At 34.5% G+C, this 22,469-nt stretch overlaps 1 protein-coding gene and 1 pseudogene across 1 annotated transcript; one reads left to right on the top strand and one right to left on the bottom strand.

The window, feature by feature from the left end:
• Positions 1-10,341: 10,341 nt before the first annotated feature.
• Positions 10,342-10,766, top strand: LOC143547020 (signal peptidase complex subunit 1 pseudogene; annotated as a pseudogene).
• A 4,062-nt stretch (positions 10,767-14,828) lies between these two features.
• LOC143546987 (putative calcium-binding protein CML19) lies at positions 14,829-15,236 on the bottom strand. Its single transcript, XM_077038519.1, has one exon. The coding sequence runs from the start codon at positions 15,234-15,236 to the stop codon at positions 14,829-14,831; it is 408 nt and encodes a 135-aa protein (XP_076894634.1).
• Between the last annotated feature and the right edge of the window lie 7,233 nt (positions 15,237-22,469).

Genomic DNA, 22,469 nt, shown 5'->3' with positions numbered 1-22,469 from the left:
TGGTAATTATTATTATTATTCAATAATCAATGAATATGAATTCATTCGTTGGTTAATGGTTTCGTGTTCGTGTTTAGTGGTTGGTTGGTTGGTTGTTCGTGATTTTAGCGTGTTTTAGTTTGTTATAAATAAACAAACTTATAATAATAACATAACGACTTGATTCTGATAGGAAATGGGATGAGCTTGATATCGATATCCTAAATACTAACGTTGAAAATTACAAATTTTTGGTACTGATACTGAAATATTCGATTTGGTACTGATACCGGTACCGAATTTGCTCACCATTATTCATGGATATGGATGGATATGGCATTTTACTATTTATTTATTAATCTAAATTTAGAATAAAAGGGTAGATGTGCAAACAAGTCGAGCCATGTTACTCGAAAAAAATGATGAAAGCATGATATAAGACGATGTTTATCGACTTCAAGTCTTAAATAAAGTTTGTTTAATTATTAATTTTAAGTTTTATATGAGAAGATTGTTTAGGGTTGTCGAGCCTTAATGAGCCTATAGTGTTTCTAAGTTTTAACCTTTTTGGGTTTCTATTTATTAATTTCACGTTGCACCGTCGAGGTCTAACCGAACTTAGGCATATTAAGGTTCTTTAAATATAAGTGTGTGTGTGTCATTTAATAGATAGTAAAAGAGTCGAGCTCAAGCTTATAAAACAACTCACGAGTCAAGTTTGAGTTTTATAAATATAGCAGGAAATGAGTGAAGCTTGAGCTCACGCCAAAACGAGCCTAGTTGAGTTTGGATTCAACTCAAAAAATAAAAGAAAGAAAACAATATAAAGAACTTTTTTAGCTTGTATCTTATTTAAATTGACGGATTGAATAGGTGAAGATGAAAGTGTATAATCTAAGTAGGACAGGTATGGCCATTTATCTAAACAAGACAAACGATGTTATAGATGGACGTGTTGTAAGTGAGTTGACGGATCAACATATTCGATTAAGCAAGTTAAATAACCTGAATACAGTCTATTAACTTAAAACGATTCAAAAATAACAATCTAAAATCCAATTGTTTAAGATGATTTTTAAATGTTTTTTATTCAACTTGTTGAATATTAGTGGAGAATTTGGAATTAGAAAATGATACATTCATTGTAAAATGAATATAATAATAATATGTTGGATGGAGACGGTAGTGTTGGCGTTGTATGTTGCATGCAGACAAAACAAGGGTCCCACCAAACAGTTCTTTCAGTCTCCACATGGCGTGCGATTTTATTCTTCAGGTATACCCGACCAAAACAATTATTTAACATTCTAATTTTGATTTTAAAATTTAAAACTATGTAGTTTGATATGGAATGATACATATGTTTCTACAAAGACTACAACTTTTTATCTTTTTTTTATAAATATATTTTTATATCTCACACATTCAATTTTGAGTTTAGACTTTAGACTCGAGTCTTGACTGTACCAAAGCAAAATGACCAAATTGGAAGCGACTGTGAAAGTAGCAAACGATGAGGATGTGATCGGAAAAACAACTATATGACATGATTAGGAAGCGAAAGACGTAAATGTTATTTGAATTTGAATTAAAAAAGTGAAACCTTCTTGTAAAAATTTGTTGCAAATTAATATCCGATCGCAGTTTGTAGCGTAAACTTAAGTGTTACATGTAAATCCGATTTATCCTTTTAGATTAACGGGCTATACGGAGCGTGCTTAAGCGACTCGATTTTCAAGGGATCATAGACTTTAGTTGATTCTTGTAACCCTTAGTGTTCGTCTTAACACGTAAACTCGACATGAGTACCACCTTGCTTCTAATAAAACAATCCAAGATAAAAATTAAGAAAATATGCGTGATCATTTTAAAAGTAGCAATTTTGAAATGTTTAACAATTAAAAAGTTGTTAGCCTTTCATTTATTTTTTAATATAACTTTCTTTTTTTTCAAATAAATCCAGAAGGTCGTTTCCGAGTCTCTTTATCCTTTCGTTTGCTTGAAATTTTATATGGATATTATAATGATTCGAGTATAATATAAATGTAACTTCACGGGGTTCCAAGATGTGTTTAGACATGTATTTTATAATGATTCGGGTTTTCATTATTATGAGCAACTTTCAAAGTGGTAGGTTAAAGGTATCTTTTGTATCCAAACATACCTAGTGAGTAAAGCAGAGGATCAATGATGGGATCGGTACCGTAGAATTTCAAGAAACGTGGGTCCCAAATACTGTACCGAACCTATTGTTACAATATTGATACCGTACTGTTACTTGTTGCACAATATTCATCTCTATATGGTATTAGTAATCGGTATGGTACCAATATCAAAAATATTGTAACTGAATTAAAAAAAAATGGGTCTGGAATACCATTCAAAGTGTATTGATATAGTACCAGTTTAGTTCGATACGCTACCGATAATACCAAATGTTCATCTACAACGACCAATGTGGCTAATCTAGCATATATCATGGAATAATGTATATTCAACAAATGTAACAACGAAGGCCAGACATCTCTTTTCACTTTTTTATCCTTGTTTTTTAATTGGATTAAACTACATGTCATGTTTATTACATTTGGACGTAATGGGAATTGTTAATTCTATTTCAATTTTGTGTATAAACACGCGTGCGTGTGCTACATTAAAGGGTTGAAACTGTAGAAAGTCATTACCTAATTTTGTAACTTGTAAGAACTCGTAAACCTAATTTTGATATATCAAGTCAATAACTTATAAAAGAAACAATGAAGTAGTTAACATTCATTCGACCCACTTCATATCATGGTGTTTGTGTAGTGAATGGTGACATCTTTATATTTCGTTTGTGTGGTGAGTGGTAACATCTTTATATTTCTTATATGCCATTTAACATGCGACATAGTTAATACACAAATAGTCCTTAATCCTTATAACAAATTTGGTTCGAGTAGGCTGAGTAGCAATACTTTAAATTTAGTTAAATTTGCATAATCTGACTTTTATTTTACCGTCTTACCATCCAGAGGGATTGTTTATGCGATTCATGATGTTTGACTATACATACATGGGTATTGAGTAAACGAGCACCACCACTCGATAAAGAATGATGATATAGTTCTACCACGAGTTTCACTTGGGAAGCTACGAGTTTAGACGTGAGTTTTACACTAACCTAAAGGTAATGGAACCCAACAAGACCAATAAATCAATAATGATATCATGTATGTGTTTTAGATGGAAAAATAATCCAATGTATGTAACCATTCACTAATAGCATACACCTTACACAGCTTTTCTTCATGGACTAACCTTAAATTTTAAGAACCATGCATGTAACCAAGTTGATGGCAATGAAACCCCACATTGTTGGACCCTTTATAGTCATTACATAATTCAAATATATTATTTATATAATCTTCTTCATGTTCTTATTTTTTACATATTTCTATAGTTTAAAATAAATCATTTATAACTATATCGTTTAGTGAAACTTTTTTAAAGGCCAATCTTATAAAAGAAAACCGGGACCAAGGCAAGCCACGAAAGCCCGAAGATTACAATGAAAAGGAAAACAAAATAAAACAACCAAAGTGATTATAACGGGAAAGTAACAAAATTAAACCTGCATCAATCCCGTCGATCGATATTTGATATTCGTCTCGGAATATTCACCCAAAGATACGTCGTTTAGTGAAATAAAGCGACCACAATCTCATTTGTCCATGTATGTCCCATATGTGTCACCGCTATCTTTAGAAAATGACTTGAATGTAGATAACTCATAATTAGAGATACGAACATTGTCCCACAACAAAACAAACTTGGCCCGTCCCTACGAATTTTGCCAACTTGTTCAAAAAAGGATGTCAGGGTGTAAATGAATTAAACCACTCATATGTTACTTGAGACCGATTTTTTAAACATGACCCATTTGTTTCGACTTTGTGATTAACGTCATTGGAAAAGGACCTAGGGTGTAAATGAACCAACAAATTTATAATTCACTCAATATACAAAATGTGTATCATTCATTAGTAAGTAAGGATTACATCGAAACAGGAGGCAAACGGTAAACAAGTTGCGTTGCTACCTCTTTTCACCCAAGACTGACTCGTTAAAAACTTGAAAATCGAGTTTAAACAAGATTGACTAAGCAAGCGAGTCACTCATTCTTCTCTACTTTTACTTGTGGTTTTCATATGTTAATTTGGGCTTCCAATTGTTTGTTTGAAAAACAAATCTTAAATTTTAACTAAACGAGACTATCTGCGACCGGTAGACTTTTGTTTTCACTGAACAGGGCAATCAAGGAGTCGTGAGATGATCAAGGAGGGGAGTCCCTCATGTCTTCTTTTGCTCTTCGTGGCTTCCATTTGTTCATTTGAACTTCCATTCGTTCATTTGACATTCCATTTGTTCGTTTGAAAAGTTCTGATTATAAGTTCACTAAGCCGGGCTAGAAGCAATTGGCGGGCTTTTGTTTTCACTAAACCGGGCTATCAGGGTCTCGTTGGATGAATAAGTATGAGAGTCACTCTTTCTTTACTACTTTTACTTGTGGTTTCCATTTGTTAGTTTGGGCTTCCATTTGTTCGTTTGAAAAGTATCGCTTCAGTTTTTATTGAACCGGGCTAGCAAGGACTGGCGGCTTTTGTTTTCACTAAAAGGGACTACCAGGGACTCATCGAATGAATAAGCAGGTGAGTCACTCGTTCCATTCTACTTTCACTTGTGGTTTCCATTTTAACGAATGCCAGGCCCATTATTAACTCTGACAACAGCCCACTTTTAAAACCAGCCCATAATCAAAAACTCATCCCATACATGATGATCCACGATAGTTACATTACACCTGCATCTAGGGTTTATACAGTACATAAAAACTGTCATCACACCAAATCCAGCACATACAGTAAGTAGTATCAAGCAATTGCAGCAATGGTAATATACGTACTCCTTGTATTTTTATATAATTTAATTGATTTACGCCGTTAAGTTATTAAACATTTGTGTTGTAATTTTGCAGGTGAAGTACTCGAAAGAGCCTGATAATCCTACAAAATGTAAGTAATTGATTTCTCGATATCTGTATGTTAATTATAAAACAGTAGGTGTATGATATTGTAGTGAAATTAGGGATTATTATTATTTATAAGTGCTATAGTTTGAGTTTAGGTGATTAGATATAAATAATAATGTTTTGAATATTTAAGTTGCAAGCTATATGAATTTCGAACTAAATTTAAGTTGACTTTATCTGAAAAGGAAGAGCCTGTGAAGAAAGAGGTAACTCTCCTCCGGTCTTCTGTTTATTCTGAATATCACATTTTAAGAGTGCTTTAATTTCCCGTTTCTATTATTTAATCGAGTGCTTCAATTATATTTCGCGGGCTGACAAGAACACACCTATTGAAATTACTAGTATGTAAATTATGTATTCTTTTAGCAAAAGATAAAATCTTGCAAGGAAAATTTTTTAATCATCATATTCAACTCGAGATGATTCTATATGTTATAATTTGTTTTAAATAACAAGTTAACAACCATCTTAAATTATAGAAATCTCACATAATATATTTTGACTATTCTTTTCAAAAATTTTGCTTGACCTGAGTTATGACTCATGGGCTGGTGCATAATCTAACTAGGGGTGTAAACGAGCCGATCTAAGACCGATCTTGATCGGCTCGACCACGCTTTGACCACGGCTAGTTTCGAGCTCTTTTGGTGAAGCTTAAGCTCGGCTTGTGTGCTGCTTTTGCAAGCCCGGGCTCGGCTTTTTTATTATTTAATAATTAGTTTACATACATTTTTTATTATTTTTTATATATTTTGAAAAAAAAATTTAAACGAGCCTAAGCACGGCTTGAGCTCGTTTACCTTAACCGAGCAAAAGCTTGGCTGGGAAGTATTAACGTAATACATAGAAGTCCAAAAGTGGTAAAACTTAAAAATAGCTTGAGAAGCCTAAACGAGCTTCCCATAAAAATAGCTTAAGCTCGGGCTTGCTTGCTTGAAAAGGCTCCGCTTCTTTTGAGCATTTTATCGATCTGAGTATGAGTAGCCCACGAGCAGCCCGAATCATATGCACACCTTATTTTAACTCAGTTAAGAGTTTTTCTAAATTAGACTTGTGTTAATTTTGCAGGCTGAATCTCAACTGGCAACCAGTGGAAAGTCAAAGTAATTCAAGGCTTAACATGTTATGGCATATTTATGTAGGTTTGACCACAAACATCTTTTGAAGTGTGTGTCATTTGTGGTTTTCTACTTCTGTAGACCAATTTTGTTTCGAGACATCTGATCGTTTTTGTGACTTTTTTTTTTTGGTGCCAAATATATCTGTTTATTGGATGTTTTCTTATTTGTTGGTTGAAAATGGTCTTTTTTATCCGTAGTAGAAAACTACGAGTATTTGATAAGAGAGGTTGTGGGTGTTAATAGGATCATATTTGTTGGTTTGGGGTTTGACAATTGACGTTGACTGAACCTAAATATCATGTTACACATGAATTCGAGCGAGGCGATTTTTTCATGAGTTTACATATACTAGAAGACTGCCCGCGCGATGCAGCGGGAAACTGGAAACACATACTTTGATAATCATGTAACAAATTTTTTGGGTGTTTATTATTTTGTTTGAAACTGCGAGACCGTTCACCAGTTTGGTTTCATGGTTGAAATCGAAGCTAACCATACATATTGAAATGCTAATTATTTACTTATTTAGTATGAGATACAATATATATTAGACATAGTTAAAATATAGTTAACCAAAGTTTTATTTAATACGAGCAAACTCGTCTATTACAACTTTAATTTAACCAAATTTCTAGTATGGTTTTTTATAAATTTTGTTCTTGTTATGATTTTGCATTCTATTTATTCTAATAAGGTTATTATTTATGTGACCAGAGTTATCTTTGTTCATAGTATGATTATCTTAATAACATATTAGTTGATGTTTTGTTTGAAGTGAATGTATATGCAGATTAATAATTCTTATTTTAATTTTTAAACTCAATTTTTTTATCCAAGTACAAACTATATCGAAACCTAATCGTTGGTAATGGTTCGGTTTAGTTGGGTTTTAATTAGAAACAGTTTGGTTTCGGTTTTCAACGACAAAAAAAACCGTATAAAGTTGGCTCATGGTTTAATTTAAAAAACCATCAAAAGCAAACCACAAACACTTTTGCATAACTTTTTTTACTTCGAAAACTTTAGCAATATGATACTTAAATTAAAGATAATAAAATGCTCGTTTTTATGATGCCATTTATTTTAAAAAATATTAATGTACGAAAAAGTTATAAACGTTTAAAAATCGTGGGGGTAGTTGGGTTAAAAATGAAAATAAAATAATATATAAGTAAAAGACCAAGGACCAATGTTGTAATTTCAGGGGATGAAACTTGTAACTATTTTAAAAAATTACAAATACACATAACATTTAAGGTTATAATGACATTTTTTGTAAACTACTTAAAAAAAAGCGTCTTAATTTGCTCATCAATGGTATATTATATATAGTATAGATATGAGGATATTTTTGTTCTTTACATATCAAAACTTGATTGGGTCGCTTTCTCATGAAAATACTGTACAATAACCTTGTTAAGTTAGTGAGTCATTATTAGAAAGTTTTCAACCTATTGACAATTTTAAAGACTTTAATATGTTAGTTTAAAAACTATATGTTAAGAGAGTTAGTTTAGAGACTTTTATGTCTATGCTGGTCTAAAAACTATATGATAAAAGAGTTAGTTTAGAGATTTTTACATGTTAATTTTATAAGTTTTGTGAAACTTTAATTTATGAAAATTTTGGTAAAATAAATTAAAATGAGTAAACTAAACTAGTGAACTCTTGAACCTGCCGTGTTTGACCTATTAATATACGAGATCTTGTATTAGCTAGGTTATGTGCTTATCCTTTCTTACATAGACATTTGACATAACTGCTATTTAAAAACTTGAAAACTAAAAAGACAGAAATGACATACTAAAAATAGGTCATATGTCTTTATCAGTGGTCACATCAATTATTTTTTATGTCAGTGTGTCACATTACACGCACCACATAATTTGACAACACCAACTCATACGATCGACATAAAACTTTATGACATGTCTAACTTTATGATCAAACTTTAAAGTAACATTTAGAGTTTTAAATGAAATCAACACGGACCTGTTAATATACGAGGCCTTGTATAAGTCTGGTTATGTACCTTTCCCTTCTTATTATGATGACATAATTGCTATTTTGAAAACTTGAAAAATGAAAAGAAAGAATCAACATACTAAAGTGTTAAAACACCAGATGATGCCATTATACAAGTAGTACGGCTCGACGAATATTGACATACGGGTCATATGACTTTGTCACTGGTCACATCAAATCACTTCTCTGTCAATCTATCACATTACACATGCCGTATAAATTGACAACACCAACTCATACGATCAACATAAAACATTATGACTCGTACCGTGTACTAACTTTAACACATTATAAGACCCGCATGACAGTTTTCTTTATGCGACACGGCATAATTAGATAAAGTTAAGGGGTGTTTTTATTGTAACTAATAAAATTCGTATGTATATTTGTTCACCTTGTTCCGTTTCTAACACTCACCAACTGACCTACGTTTTCTCGTGGTCCGTTTCACAGTGAGTCTTCTTTCTCTATAATTATAATCTTATATTTGTTTAATTTCAGTTGTTCGTTTACGATTAATAATAATATAATATTATCGTGTGTAATCGATCTCAATTTGTTGGAATTTACAGTGTAACCTAAACTCGTGATCAATTATGAATTACTACGAATATGATTAATCTCTAATCGGAGTCGAATTAGGGAATTCGTTAGTCGAATATATCACTGTCTATGATTTGATGTTGTGTTGAAGATTCGAAAAAAACTCGAATCGAGCCCGAGCTTGAGCCTAAAAATAAGCTTGATTAATAAACGAGCTTGAGCTCGAGCTTCACTCATTGAGACCAAGCCTAGACGAGTATGTTATTTATATAATTTTTGTTTAACTGTTAGCTCGAGCCTAAAAGTAAGCTTGTTTAATAAACGGGCTTGAGCTCAAGCCTGCTCGTGAGCCTAAACGAGCATGTTGTTTATATAATTTTTATTTAATAGTTATTATTATATATAGAATTGTGATAAAATAACTAAATAATATATATATGTTATATATTAATCTGTATTTATTAATAATTAGGAAATGAGCCTAGCTAGAGCTTTAAAAGTTCCTAATGAGCCGTTTGAGCTTTAGAAATAGAGTTTTAAACGAGCCGAGCCCGAGCTAGAGCTCTTTGTAAATTAAACGAGCCGAGCTCGGGCTCGGCTACATCCAAAGAATTCAGAAGTCCGTTTACAAATGGAACTAATCGTGTGTAATTAATCTCAATTTGTTAATGATTGTGGCACTGTAAGTTTATATTTAACCTCAAATCGAAGATGATCAATCTCTAGTAGGAGCCTAATTACTTAGTGAAAATTGATAGCATACTGTGCTCATCTGGTCCTTGTAATTTATTGTCTCTGATTCTAATTATACTTGCTTGAATTGGAGAAAATGAAATTGGTGTTGAAGATTGAAATCAAACAATATACATTTTGTTTAGAAAAAGCTAAATATTCGCGGTTGATAGATTTGTGGTTAGTAGCGTTAATGTTAGCATGTAAAATTAAGCAAAATGTCCATACGAAATTTTGGTGTTGGCTTCTTGCCCTCATTTCATTATACTTTAAATCAAAGTCTTTAAATTATTTTGCACAATAACATTTATCAATTAGGATAGTTGAGCCCGACTAAGCTTGAGTTAACTCGTTGAACATAATAGAGCTTGAGCCTGCCTCGTGTTAAGCACTATGTCTAAGCTCAAGCTTGGATCTTGAGTAATTTTACAAGCTAGAGTGCGGCTCATTTATTATTTAATTATATATAAGTATTTCTGTTTTTTTAATGCGTAAACCAATTTAGAAGCTCTAATCCGGGCCGTTATACACTATTATAATTAGTTTACTTCTATTATAATTAGTTTACTTCTATTTTCAATATTTTTCATAATGTTAATGCTACAAGTGTTTTATAATTAGTGCTGTATTTTCGACCCGCTAATGCTAAAACGGGTCAACTTGGGTTTTAATTTTATGTCTAGCAGGTTAAACGAGTATAAGTTAAAACCTTGGCTAGAGATGAAATGGATTGAAGCTCACCCAATGTGTACTCTAATAGTTACAACCTTTTAATATGCTTTTATATATGAAAAATTGTTATATTCGCAGTTTAGTTATTGTAATCAATATTAATGATATTTTACTACCCATTTACCCTGTGACTACTAGATGGATTGGCAAGGACAAAAGGTAGCAGAGCAACTGATGCAGATTATGCTGGTTGTTTTTGCCGTTGCAGCATTTACAACAGGCTATTTTCTTGGTTCATTTGTGCTAATGCTATACATATATGGTGGTGGAGTTGTGCTGACTATTTTGACCACCATTCCTAACTGGCCATTCTTCAACCGCCAGCCGCTCAAATGGTTGGACCCAAGTGAGGCTGAAAAGCATCCCAAACCACAGGTTACGAGCTCGGTTTCTAAGAAAAAACCCACCAAGAAGTAGACCGTTTTCGATATCTTGATCCGGATTAGTTCGGTTGGTTGGTTGGTTATATCGGATTTTATGTTTCGGTTTTTAAAAGTTTAGTTTGGATTAAATATACATTTAACAAGTGTGTTTCCAAGTAGTTACAAAGTTTTTTTTTTCTTTTCATGAAAACTGCGAGAAAACTTTTGGGTTCCGCCGGTGTATAAGATCAAGTAAAAATGCATTTTGCGCGGTGTAGATGGTTTAAAAAAGTGGACCCACTGGGAAAAATTACTAGATCCGTCACTGCCGATACACCCAGGCCTTCATCACACTCCTCCACTCCAGGCATTTTTGCAACTCAATTATAAGAATGAGCATTTAAGCGAACATATTTCTTGTCCGTGTTTGTTCGTTAACAAATAAATGTGTTGATGCTTGTTCGTTAATACTCCAAACGAACTTACATAAACCAATAAAACATAAACGTTAATATATAGATTAAAGTTTCTTCGTTGACAGGCCTAGTTCAATGTGCATTAATATTCTAAACGAGGGAAATCTATGTGATTTAGTTAGGTTTTCGGTTTAAAACCGAATATTGAGCACCCTAATACTACAAACCTTCTTGGATCAAGAACCGATGGCTAACTTGGTTCCGGTCATAGGGCATGTGAGGGTGAACCAAGCGGCTTCTCGTGCATCCAAGTTGAACCCGAAATTAATTGGTTTAAACAAACCATATATTATAAAAACTATTAAATATATTATTATAAAAATTTTGAATCGATTACTTTTGCAACTCAATTATAAAAATAAGCATATAAACAAACACATTTTCTTGTTCGTGTTCATTCATTAACATATCTAATTGTCTATATCTTGGTCTTCGTTTTTGTTTTTGCCTTCATCTTTTCTATCGAAAAAAGAATGTAAAAAGTTGTTCTATTCATGTAAGTCACGTAGTTATCTCCAAATTCATAAAGTGTGTCATCAATTTTTTTATTAACTTTAAAAGAGAGAAAAGAAAATGAAAAAAAAAAAAACAATACGACATCAACTTATCTTTATATCTTGAAGTTGATAGTGCAATGCACCCATCACCAAAACAATCACCTTTATTTCCAATGAAAATACTATTTAACGAATACATAGCATAGTTAATGAGTCCTATAGGCACATACGGTTCGTATGAGTGTCAAATTTTGTAAAAAAAAGGTTATTTTCACAACGGCTGGTTTAAAACGGCTAATTTTCAAAGTTATGCTTATGTTTGTATATTTCCCCAACTCCTAACAGATAGTATAAAACAATTATTTTTACACAAGTTATGTTTATGCCCATTTTATTCAATGTTTTTATTTTGTGTCGAGTCAAATAAGTTAATAACTAACGAATCATGTATCTTGTCGAATAATTATATGAATATATATTATCGAGTCAACTAAATGTTGTATCGCGTCAAATAATTTTTGTCACGTAAACCGAGAAGAATCTTTTACGGACCTGAATAATTTTTCTTTTATATGAGTCGTATAACATCCTTGCAATGATATGTCTGAAATCTATGTACGAACGTACAGTGTCATGTACGGAAAAGTCGTTTGACTCTATACGACTCATAAATTATGTGTGCAAAACCGGGGAGTGTTTGAATAATAGGATCGTTAAATAATTAAGCATTTTTTTTAAATCTTGATAAGTGAAAAAGGTTAGGATTGTTACTTTACGAAGAAGATAGTGTATGTATCGTTACGAAAGAATTGAAGCTTTTTGACGCATGCCAACGTCAAATAAATGGGTACCTAACGTGTTATTTTTCCTCACTTTATAGCCTAACTACATATTCATAAACTATATAAAAACAATATATATTATTATAAAGCTATAAACTTTGTATACTAAAATCAATATTTTATGACCTAACAAAATTTACCATATCTTTTATACTATTTATCTTGGATATTTCATATATAACCGGTTAAAACAACCTAGTCGTGCAAATCAAAACAAATAAGTCAATTTTGGATTTATACGATTCGATTCAAGGTTTATTGACTTATTCTCTATAGCTTTAAGTTTAACATTTCTAAACTAGAACCGGTTATTTAACCCTTTTTTTTGTATATTTGTTTTTAATTTTTGAATATGCAGTTACATGTATGTATTATATTCATGAAACATATATATTATTCTAGAAGTTTGATATATAAACCCATGATTTAGAAAAATCGGTTAGAATCACCGTCACACTGAAACACCGTAAAACAAGCCAAACCCTTGCAAACCGGCTAGTTTGATTTATCATTTCTCAAAATCATAGTTTACGTTTCGGTGAAAACTACTTATCAAACTGGACAAACCAGATTACAAATACCCATATACCTAATTTGCCCTAATTAAGTTTCCATTTTATTCAATAATAGAGTTAGGGGTGTGTTCAAATCCACATGATCTATGGTCAAAGCCTTTTTACTCTATTGGTTATACATACATTCTTTTTGACAACTTTAAATCTAACTTTTTTTTAAATAATAATAATTTTAGTTATAGCATCTATAGAATACCTAAAAAGACAAGTGACATACAAGAATTTAAAGGGTAACACCACAACTGAAAACAAACCAATTAAGCCTTCACATTTACCATCAAAACCAAATTAAGAGTTGGATTGTTATAAATTATAACCATTAATGGAGGAAGGTGATGGTCTAAGAACAAGAAGCTTTAGGAATGAAGACTATAACAATAGAAGGGTGTTCTTGACAAGTTATCCTCTCCATTTTGATAATGAAGAAGACCATCAAGAAACACAAGTGTATACAACTCCAACCACACAGAATGATAGAGTCGGTAAGGACATAGTATATTTTGTCGTTTAACCTTATAATCAACAGACGTGTTAAATATTTAGTATGCGTTCATAAACTAAATAATTTTTGTGTCCAATATAGAAGTTATAGTTAGTTTGCGTATGTCACTAGGGTTGTTAATGAACTGATCATCGGTGAATCATTTGATAAGAAGTTTCTTTATTTAACACAAGTTAACATGAACAATTTTTTTTTGTTATTTAACTAAACGAACAGACACAAACACATGTTTTGTTCACTCATACACAAATTTTTTTTATTTAACTAAATGAACAAGTTTCTTTGTGTATATTGCAGATAGAAGCGAACAAAGGAAGGAAAAGATGAAGAAGATAATAGTGACAATAGTGGAATGGGTTGGAGGAAAAACTATGGTTTTAAGAAGGTTCAAATACAAGTTTTCTTTTTATGTGTTTAGTTGTTTTCCTATTGGGTTTAAACCTCCTAAAGCATTAATTTCTTCCTCTTAAATGGATATATAAATATATATCATTCTATGTAGTCTATATATGTTTTTATTAAATAGAAATATAAATAAATCATATGTGGATACATATTCATATTTAGCCGCATTTAAAGATATGGATGTGTATATTTTGTTGCTTTTCATTGTCATATGTATATTAAACGTCACACTTTTACTTTGACAATATGAAAAGTCCTTAAAAGGATTTCTTTTGTTGCTTTTCATTGTCACGACGAATATTTGGTTGATTATGGTGTTTCGGCTCGGTTTTAGCCAAAACAGTGACAAACGCAGGAAAAAAATTCATAGGGTCGGAAGAGAGTCCGTGTCAAAATTTAATAGGGGTTGAATGAGATTTTAACACATATATACCTTTAAAATTTTTTTTCATAGAGGTCGCTCGATAAAGCCAATGGCCCAAAACCAACCCAAATCGAATTCTGCATGTCCCTTACTGAAACCGACTGACTCTATCTGACCCATTTGGGAGACTTGAGATCTAACCAATTCACCATTCGGTTAATTATGTTGTCTTTTGATGATTTAACAATTCAACTAAGTTTGGAACTTGGAACTAGTCATGTCAACCGAACCAATTTATCCTTCATTTTTGTATTATACATAATTTTCATTTTTTGTAATATTTAATTATATTATACGTACTATATTTACTATTTTAATACAAACTAATAACATTTTATTTCAGATGGCTAAACCTCCAAACGGGTAAAACATATACAATCCATCCAACCTGACTAGTTTTATTTGTCGTTTTTCGAATTTTTAGTGAGTGGTTCAACCCATAAGTTACGTCAAAACATGCCGTACAGTAGACATGTGACAATTTCTATAGTAACAAATAAATAAATATGAATTTACATATAGATATAATATGTTACATGAAATTAGCAAACCATCATAGCTTTAAACTCATCAAAGTTTAGCACTCCATCACCATTAATATCAAACTCATGAATCATACCAACACACTCATCAAAACTCGTAGACTCACCGAGTCGACTCAGCATCCGCTTCAAACTCTTCGGTGTAATGCAATCCGTTCCCTCCATTTCATACATTCTAAAAGCCTTCTTCAAATCCTCAACCTTCTCGTCTTCCTTCGGGCTTTCCATCATATTAATAAAATCTTCATACGCTAATTGTCCGTTGATCACATCCTCTACCTCCTCGAGTAATATTTCATCGTCGTGAATCAACCTAAAGCAGCGTTGTAGCTCGGAGGGAGAGATCATGCCATTGTGGTCTTCATCAAAGCGGTCGAATACTCTTTTGTAATCGCTTGGTTTGTTCATGATTTTCGGTTTTGTAACAAATTGCTAGATGACGATGATTATATATGGTATGGATTGTACGCGTGATTATTAATATTATTATTATTATTGTTATACCTAAATTTGAAATATGCAGCTTCCAAGTTGATGCTTATGATACCAAACGTACGAAACGAAATAGAAGTGTACGTGTGTGAAATATTTGTAGCCGTTTAATTAATTTCCCACGTAATTTATGGCGACTTGACGAAACTGCAACGAAATTGCCTAAATAATATAAGGATTTTAAAAGTATATAAATACATAAAGAATTTTGACTTGAATATTATTATTTTTATATAATTTCAAAGATCATAAATATTGATAAGTGGCGAAATTGAACGAAAATAAAGAACCCAATATGGGGATTCAAATTAATTTCCATAAGTCGGAGGGGGGGGGGGGGTGTTTCAAAATTTACAACGGAAACCGGTAAATTAGCACGACGTATAAAGTTTTTGGATGAAAACGGATAGTTTAAACTATTAAGCAAAAAAAAGGAGGGGGAGGGGGGTGGACCATAAAGCTTCGCCCCTGTTCAACGCGATTATTTATTAAAAGTACACTCTTTATTCGAAGTCTTGTGGGTTGTTGGGTGTCGTACTCATGTTTCTAAGCTGGAATGGAGGCTGTAAAATAAACTGTAAAAACCCGTTAGAACTTAATGATTAATTGACCATTCGTGACGACGGGCCAATGGTTCTAACTCTTTTATATGTTTGTCTTATGTTTCTTGTTTTGACGTGATCAGTACATTTTAAACAGATTTATTACTGAAAAATAGAAAGTATACAACTAGAGTGAAAGATTTATTAATATTGTAATTTGTTATCATAAGTTAGTTTAACAAAGAATAAATATCAACTTCATGGCTTCACGCACTCTACATGGATCAATGGATATATTTACATAATTACCCCCTTCGAGAATTTTATAACTTTGACCAAAACGTACGATCACGAGTCACGACTACGACAATAGAACCAAAAGAATGTATAACTGAACTTGGCCCTTCGTTTTATACCTTTCACCTAAAATATATTTATATATTCCATTAATAGGAAAAGATTTAGACGAATGTCAAAATTAACTACAACTTATTCATCCTTTATAAAAAGACAACCATATGTTAACCGTTAACATTAATGGTCAACTTATGATCTAAACTTTTCAAGGCTCTCAAAGACTTATTTCATTCCTTTTCAAATTTCCGGATTTTGTTTAGTGCCCGCGAGCTAAGTAAAACACTGTTAATACATTATTATTAACATAAAGCAGAGCCCGAAACAATGGTCAACATAAAGCAGAGCCCGAGGAACCAATGATTTATATTTAGTAGAATAGGTTTTGCGATTCAAAAGGGGATAGCGGCGCAGCTTGTTGCTCGCTTACCCATTATCCAGATGTAGCTTGGTTTGTGTTAAATATTAATTGTAAGGTTACTATAAAGTGAAAAAAGGAAAAAAAAAATGTTTTTCAAAGTCTTGTGGGTGGTGGGTTGTCGTACTCAGCTCATATTCCTAAGCTAGAATGGAGGTTGTAATACTGTAAAAACCCGTTAGAACTTACGCCCTGTTCTTGAGTTTTTTTTAAGGAGGGAAAGGAAAGAAAAACTAAGGATAGTTAAAAACTGGGTGTTCTTGAGTTTTTTTTAAGGAGGGAAATGAAAGGAAAACTAAGGATAGTTATTAAAATGTGTGTTTGTTTTCGAGACGATTGCTTATTAAGGATGAGGGGTAAAACTGTAAAAGTGTTATTTTCCTTTTCTTTCCATCCAACTTAAGAACATAGTTATCATTTCCCTTCCTCTAATCTCCTTCAAACTCAAGAACACACTTAATAAAAAATTTCCTTCCATTCCCTTCCCTTTCTTATCCTTCCCTCTCATTTCCTTTTCTTTTCTTGGTTAAAAAACTCAAGAACAGGACGTTAATGATAAATTGAGCATTCGTGACGACCGGCCAATGGTTCTAACTCTTTTACCTGCTTGTCTTTTGTTTTGAGGTGATCACTACATTTTAAATAGATTTACTACTAAAAAAATAAAAGTATGCACCTTTAGTAAAAAGTTATTAATATTATAATTTGTTATCATAATGAAGAAACACGGATCCACTCCCCGGATATGGGTCCTGGATTCAATGAGTCCACAAGGTAGGATATGATAATTACAACCAAGATATGAGTACAACCTCCCGAAGTCCAGTGACCGGAATCTGCAAAACAGACACCGTGAGTCCGTGAGTCTCGTTACAGGAAGGACAAGAGGGGGGGATCTTCCTGTAACCACCCTCCGGCGTGAGAATCAGTAACGTTCGTAATCGAGAAAATACTGAAGTATAAAGACTAAGTGTAGTCAGAATATAGGTGAGTGAATGGATACCTCATACCGTTTGACAAGGTATTTATAGCCGAAGGATGATGGAAGATGATTGGGGCAGCTGTCCTCTTATAGAAGACCTTTGATAACCGCCTAGACACGTGTCCTCTTGTGATAGGTTGAGCTATACGTCTCATGTGCATGGGCGTAACAACCTGGACGCGTGTCGCCATATGATAAGACGAATCGCACCCTAGCCATGTGCACGGTTATAACAACCTGGCCAGGTGTCCTTTGTTCATTGGCTAATATGTCACGTATTCCCCAAGTAAGAATCACGAGCCTTCTTCTAGAGAGTACTTGAGTGCTGACAACTGTCCCGCTGACATTGTCCTCCAGTTGTTTTATGCGGACAGATGTCTTGTCCTGCGGATGACTTTTGAGGATGCCCGGATGCTTCCGCGCGTGTTATGAGGACGTTCCTCCTCTATCGTGATATGCGGGTGATCCATATGTCCCGCGGGTGGCTTATAAGAACATTATCTGTGACCCGCGGGTGGTACTTAAGGGTATTTGGGTCTTTTTGGTACCCTACCTCTACAAGTCCCCCCAGTCCAGTGTTTCTTCCCTGTGAAGTCTTTATGCGGGTGAAATTCTGGACTTAATGTATGTTGGGGATTTTTGTTGTTCGGAAGTTAGGTAGAAAATATCTTCTGTTGGTATGGATAATCATGAAAAAGGACAAGTTGACCACTTGCAGGCGCGTGAACAGATGACGGAACGTTTTTGACGGCTGTCACTGTACCCGACTGTACAACTTTTTCTCCTTTTCGAATTTCCCGCGTGATGTGGCAAATACTGGTTGGGTGGTGTTTTTCTCTCTCTACTGTTCATATCACATCGCGTTAATTGCGATGGGTATAAATAAGGAGGGACTCATTCCTTTCGAAGTTTAATCACCTTTTGTTCTGATTACCTTGTAAATTCTCTTTGAATTTTCCATATATCTTTCTTCTATCTTACCCAATTCTATTTGCAATGTCGAACGTTCAGACTGAAGTCGACGAAATAGAAGTGTCATGGGACTATTCAGAGTATGAAAAGTTGTTGGAGACATACGGTATTCCTCCTGAATGGGGACCGGAATTTCCATCTCCGGGTTCTATAGCTGGTTTCCCACCGCCTGGGAAGATGACTTTGTATGCTGATTATTTTGCTTATGGGAATTTCCGTTTACCCATAACAAAATTTTTTGAAAGATTTCTGACTGCTTATGGGATCCATTTATCCCAATTGCACCCGCGTGCTATGATGCGAATTCGTCATTATGAATTTGTATGTATAGCACGTGACATGGTTCCCCACATAGATCGATTCCCAGTTTTTTACCGTCTTACTAACCCTAATGGTTGGTATACGTGTCAAGGGTTTTCTGATTGAAGTCTTAGGTATGAAGGTGAAAAGTTGCCTACAAACTGGCGTAGCAAATTTTTCTGGATATCTGAGGATGTGGTGCCACTGTCCATGGTTCATCGTCCTGTGAATTCCGCCCTTCCGGAGGTTGTCACAGCTACTCATGAAGGTTATGAGTGGTACCGTATTCTTACCATGGAGCCTTCACCCATGCGTGCCTTGCCGGAAGAAGCTTTAGTGTGGGCGGACATGAGCCGTTTATGGCCGACGGAGTTCATGGAACCTATTTTTGCGGATCTTAATGAGCGTAAGTTGTCCGTTATTGCCTTTTCATTTTTGTGAATTCTTTTATGATCGAGTTTCTGTCTTTTCAGGTCGGAGTTCCATGTTTAACGTTCTTTTTGGGGACCGGGGTTGCGTCCGCAAGAGTATCCGCGAGGCGGGGGACCAACCTATACTTGAGAAAACTAAGTCCCAATTTTTGTTTCCGAAGAAGGTTCGAGCTGAACCTGTGACTTCGAATGCCACCTTTGAAACATGTGCGTATGTTCTAAACCCTCATCCCCTTACTGTCGTTACTTCTGACGGGACGATTGTCATCTTATCATCAAGTGATGATGATGGAGATGCTTCTCAGCTTTCCGCTTCGGAAGAAGAAGATGACTCTGAAGAGGGTGCTTCTGAATTTTCTTCTGTCTCGTCTTTGTTAGCAGAATTAGAGAAAAAGAGAGCATTCTTAGCTTCTCAGATGGGTTACACGAACGTGAAGGCTGCGGATACTGAGGCGGGACCATTGAAGAAAAAACGGAAAGTACATCGTCCCAAGAAGCTACAGTATAGCCTTGCTGACCGCCTTGACACTGTTGAAGGTACATGTCAACCTTTAAATACTGTATTCTTTTTTATGAGTGTTTGGCTAAGTATAACTTTGTTATGTAGATCCGTTGATCTTTAGTGAGGATATATCGGAGAGGCTATCTACTCCAACTCCTCATACTGAAAAACCATCCTCCCGTTTTTCAAGGGGAGAGGCGGAAATTAAGCTGTCTATTCCTCCGAGTGACATCAACGTAGGGGGTCCGTCGACCTTTCCTTCAACTGAAACTATCGTGGAAGATAGGGTGCCAACTCCGCCAGCTGATACTTCGACGGGGGAAGCTGAAACTGATACTCGTTTTGACTATCTTTTTCAAGCTGGGGGTGGTGCTGGTGATCAGCAGGACAATCCTGCTATAAATGAGGAAAATGTTAGGGATGTGGAGTCTCCTCCTCCACAACAGCCTTCCCCCCCCCCCCAGATCGCCTTAAACCTTCAGGTTCCCGTTATTACGGGGATACGGGCTTAGGTGACAAACATAAGCTGTTTGTCTCTCCATGGGGCATTACTAATGGTTCTCGGTTTTCCCAACCGAGGACTTGTATGGAGTTTGTTGAGCACTGCACGCCCCCCGCTGAGATGGCATACCAGCATGATCTTTCCCGCCATGACCTTCATACCAATGTGGCCTACCACCTGGCCAATGTTTTAACCGGTAGCCAAGAAGTCCTAAGTGAGTGGCGTACTATGGGCGGGAAAGTGGGAGAGGCTCGACAGGCCGCTGAGGCTGCTAAGAAAGAGGCTGAGTAGCATCGTATTGCTGCTCAAACTGCTAAGTGGAGGCAGGCTGATGCGGAGAATGCCCTCAAAAGTGAGCAAGATCGTAATGCTAGTGCGGCACGTCGATGGAAGGAAGCTTGTGAGAAGCAAAATTCCCTTCTTGAGGCTGCTCGAGCGAAAGCTCAAAAGGAAAAGGATAACTTAGTCCGGGCCCAAGAAACAAACTCAGCTCTGGAAAATCAAGTGGCCCTTCAGGGTTCACGAATTCATGATATTGAGACGGAGCTGAAGTTACAGAAGGAGCGAGTCGAACTTAAAGACCAAATTGCTGCTGAAATTCAGATTGCCTATGACTCTCTCCTTCAAGCCCATGAGGAAGCCATCACGGAATCAAAGGAGTTCCGAGCGCGGCCGGAACGTGCGGAGCATGACCGCCAATGGTTCCTTACTCTGGGCGTTGATGCTGTAAGTTATTCTTTATTGCTTGTTATTTTACTCTCACTTTTTGATATTTGGGAACTTATGTTTTTGTCTTACCAGGTCGTCCGCCATATCAAAGGAAGTAAGGAGCTAAATAAAAGTTTTGCCAATGTGATGGCTGCTTCTTCATCACTTGGGCGTGTTACGGGTTTCCATGAAGGAGTGAACTACGCGCGAAGTAACCACACATTTAAAGATCATCCGCTCTATGGCGTAAATGTCAAACAAGATTGTGTTGACCGGGTCAAGGAACATGACACTTTAGTGTTTCCTTTACAAGATATGCTTCCGGAGTTTGCTTCCGTATACGACGGCGTACAACTTTTAAAGAGTTATCTTGGGGAGGAGTCTAAGGACGATTATTCAGAAGACACATCATTGAAGGCTCCGGAAGAAAGAAAAACCACCTTTTGCTAAGGAATGAAAAATGTTATATATGGAAGGGTTTGCATTCCTTAGGAATGATTCATTCCATTAATAAATAGTAACCAAACATGTTTTCTTTCATTCCTTTGAAATGAGTCATTTCATTTCACCTCTCATTACTTCATACCAAACATTACATCATTGTTTTTCTTCCATATATTTTCTTTTCCTCTATTAATAAACTAATGAACCCAATTTTTTTTAAATTTCTTTCTTTTCTTTCCTTAAAAGAATTCCTTTGAAACACAATAATATTTTATTTTATTTCTTTTTCACCTTTAAAATAACTTGGAAATAGAGTGTAAGTGTTTTAATTTCATTAGTGGTGCTATATTAGTTGACTTCCAAAATATTGCCTATTATGTGAATTTTATGCTTAACATTACCTATTTTGTTGTTTATCCCATATTTTAATACACAACATGGACGACATTATTCAACTTCTAAGCGTAGAACGTAAAGAAGAATGTATAGATGAAAGAAAGAGAATTTTCAATCACCAATAACCATACATTAAATATAAATATACACGAAAATGCTAAAAGTAACTAAACTTACTCATCCTTGATAAAATATCAATTGTTGACAACAGCATCCATAGTAATTGAGTTGTGTTTTAAAGAATGTGTTCATCAATTATTCTCTCCGCGTAACTTTAGTTCAAAAGTGATGCGGAAAACAGTTGACCTACTCGATAACAGTTTTGAAATCTTATAGCCTTAGATGAAGCAGGTCGAAGCGATCCTTTAGAAGTAAAACCAACTTATGGTGGTCAAATAGTTCTTGGATGTTATCCCATAATTTGAGAGGGTTTTGATAATGATTGTGGCGTTCAATCTTTATGGAGGTGATGAAAGACGAATATCATGGTTTTTATTTTGTCTTGTAGAAAAATATCGTTCCCATCGTTGATTACAACCCGAAATTTGGACTCAATTTAATTTCTTTAATTTAATATCAAATATTTTGCTTTAAAAAT

This window comes from Bidens hawaiensis, unplaced genomic scaffold, assembly GCF_021521415.1.
Source record: "Bidens hawaiensis isolate Kalapana, Puna unplaced genomic scaffold, B.hawaiensis_p1.1 tig00014542_1, whole genome shotgun sequence".
Classification (NCBI taxonomy): domain Eukaryota; kingdom Viridiplantae; phylum Streptophyta; class Magnoliopsida; order Asterales; family Asteraceae; genus Bidens; species Bidens hawaiensis.
This window is presented reverse-complemented; position numbering and strand designations above follow the sequence as displayed.